The sequence below is a fragment of the Brienomyrus brachyistius genome, chromosome 15 (assembly GCF_023856365.1).
Source record: "Brienomyrus brachyistius isolate T26 chromosome 15, BBRACH_0.4, whole genome shotgun sequence".
Taxonomy (NCBI): Eukaryota; Metazoa; Chordata; class Actinopteri; order Osteoglossiformes; family Mormyridae; genus Brienomyrus; species Brienomyrus brachyistius.
The window spans coordinates 21,035,069-21,037,233 of NC_064547.1; the positions used below are offsets into that span (position 1 = coordinate 21,035,069).

A 2,165-nucleotide genomic window follows, 5' to 3' on the forward strand; every position below is an offset into this window, starting at 1 on the left:
GGAATAAAACAGTAATCAGTGTGGTTATCAAATCACTGGAAATGCCTAAAGCATTCACTTAAAATAAGGGTAATTTTAACTTTAATGGATTTAAAATTAATCTATTCGAAAACATTCGCGTCTTAAACCGTTTGTCGTGGGGCGATGTCTATTGATATAAAAATAAATAGAGTAAAAATTAATTTTTGACAGATAATTGGGAAAAAGTGGATGAAATTAAATAATCTATTTTTACACGCGAAAGTTATTAGTACAGTATCTGTCTGACTGTTTAACAGTATGGAAATATCCAAAATAATGAACGGGACACCTGACCTGGTCAAAGTAGATGGTCATGGAAGTATTGCTCATTTCCGACGGTTCGTGATTCGTCCCTCTCACCGCCGAGAAGGCGACCTTTGCGCTCCCAGACCGGACGGATATCCCAAGCGAGGAGGTGACCCCTCCGTCCGAAGAGGGATTCGAGTCACAAACCACCAGGCACTTCCCCTCTAGGACGATAGGCTCCGTGTCATTCTGGCCCAGGGAAAAAGTCACGCCACATCCCAGGAGGAGGGCCAGCGCCAGGGTGGCGCAGGGTCCGAGGCTGCTTGCTGGCACCATGATCGGGACAGGAATCCTGCGCGTACTGTTCAGCTCCTTGGAGGTTTGTTGTGTCTCGATCACCTGCTCCAACCTAACCCCCCTCTTCCTTTCCCTCTCTCTCCTTCTCACTCCCTCTCACACTCACTCTCTCTCTCGCTCTTTTACACTGTCCTCTTCATGCGTGATGTGCTGCGATGCTCCTCAGATGGCTCGCTCGCCATGTCCTGATAATTAAACAAAACGCCGCAATTACTTTACGCATCCCCACGAGCGCCTTTACGCACGTCTGCAAAGTCACAATATACTCAATGTCTTCAATAACAAGAAAAAGTATTACACACTTAAAACATCACTATCCGGCTATATATTGATAAATGCCAGGATCACGGCGAAATAACTTTCAGGGTTTCAAGAAAACGGTACGTGACAGTTTGTCAAATCCAGTAACCGCAGCTGTAAGATATACTTAAAGTTAGCTGTATATGAACATAAACGTATCTGCGCGTGTTTGCATATATTCCTACAGGTATAAACCGAGCAAACAGTAAAGTAAATCATAATAGTATACCCAAAAAACGAGCGACATCTCAGCAGATTATCCCTTTATAAATAATTCACATTTGCACAGCTATAAATATTTGTTTTAATTATAGACATCACATCTGAGAATCAGAATAAAGAAGCATTTGTGCTGAAAATACAGCAACTATATATTAAAATAGCTATTTCATCGACAAAGTCGCTGTTTACCTGGCAAATCCATATCGCCGCAGTGATCTTGCGCGTACTGAGCTGTAGGACGCGGAGAGAAAGTGACACTTGGCCACACTGGCTGGAGAGAAAATGAGTCGCCTCCTCCGCCCATCCTTTATATTAAAGTACAGTTGTGATCTGAAAGGGAAAACAGCCTCTCCAGGCTACTGCGGGAAATTACCCGCCCAAATTAATGAGCCTGCCTACACTAGCAGGTGAAAAGAAGCGTATCTGTCAAAAGTAACAAAAGGTTAAGCGGCTTTGAATGCTGGGAAATAATATACAATGTTTCAGCAAAGCTACTCACAGATTGATCTGTTTAAGTACTATAAATTTGCATATAATTAAATTGGCATACAGATATACTTAAAGGAGCTGCTGTCTATACACGCTATGACATAAAGGGAGTGTGATATTGAAAACTGTGTCTTTGTCTAAGTACGACTGTCTTAATGTACATTAAATGTAAGGAAAATGTAAAGACAGAATATGACAAAATCGCGTTGTTAATTACGCGTGGTTCTCTACTAATGATTGTTTTTCCAGTTCACATTTTTAACGGATAGTATTCAAGCTTAAGGAAATGGAAATACTTTTGCGCCATCCAGTGGACATAAACTACACTACTAAGAGACTTTAATAATAATAATATACACTGGTGTCCATTTATATATATATATATATATTTATATTATTCTACAGAAATTGGTAGAGGAAGGTGTTCAACATGAAAGTGTAGGCCTATGGAATTTGAACCGAAAAGAAAATGAGGTTATCAACACATCCATTACATGACGGGATTTCTTTGCAATCGGGTTTTGAAAACT

The 2,165-nt window shown here is 40.5% G+C and overlaps 1 protein-coding gene across 1 annotated transcript in view; it reads right to left on the minus strand.

Annotated features, from left to right (window-relative positions):
- The window catches only part of cbln2b (cerebellin 2b precursor), a 7,368-nt gene extending 5,860 nt beyond the window's left edge, over positions 1-1,508 (minus strand). The window contains exons 1-2 of the mRNA XM_048977492.1: positions 1,336-1,508; positions 316-809 (exon numbers count right to left, since the gene is read on the minus strand). Of these exons, the coding sequence (XP_048833449.1) occupies positions 316-603 (288 nt within the window). The 5' untranslated portion in view covers positions 604-809; positions 1,336-1,508. The remainder of the gene's footprint in view (positions 1-315; positions 810-1,335) is intronic.
- Positions 1,509-2,165: the final 657 nt, after the last annotated feature.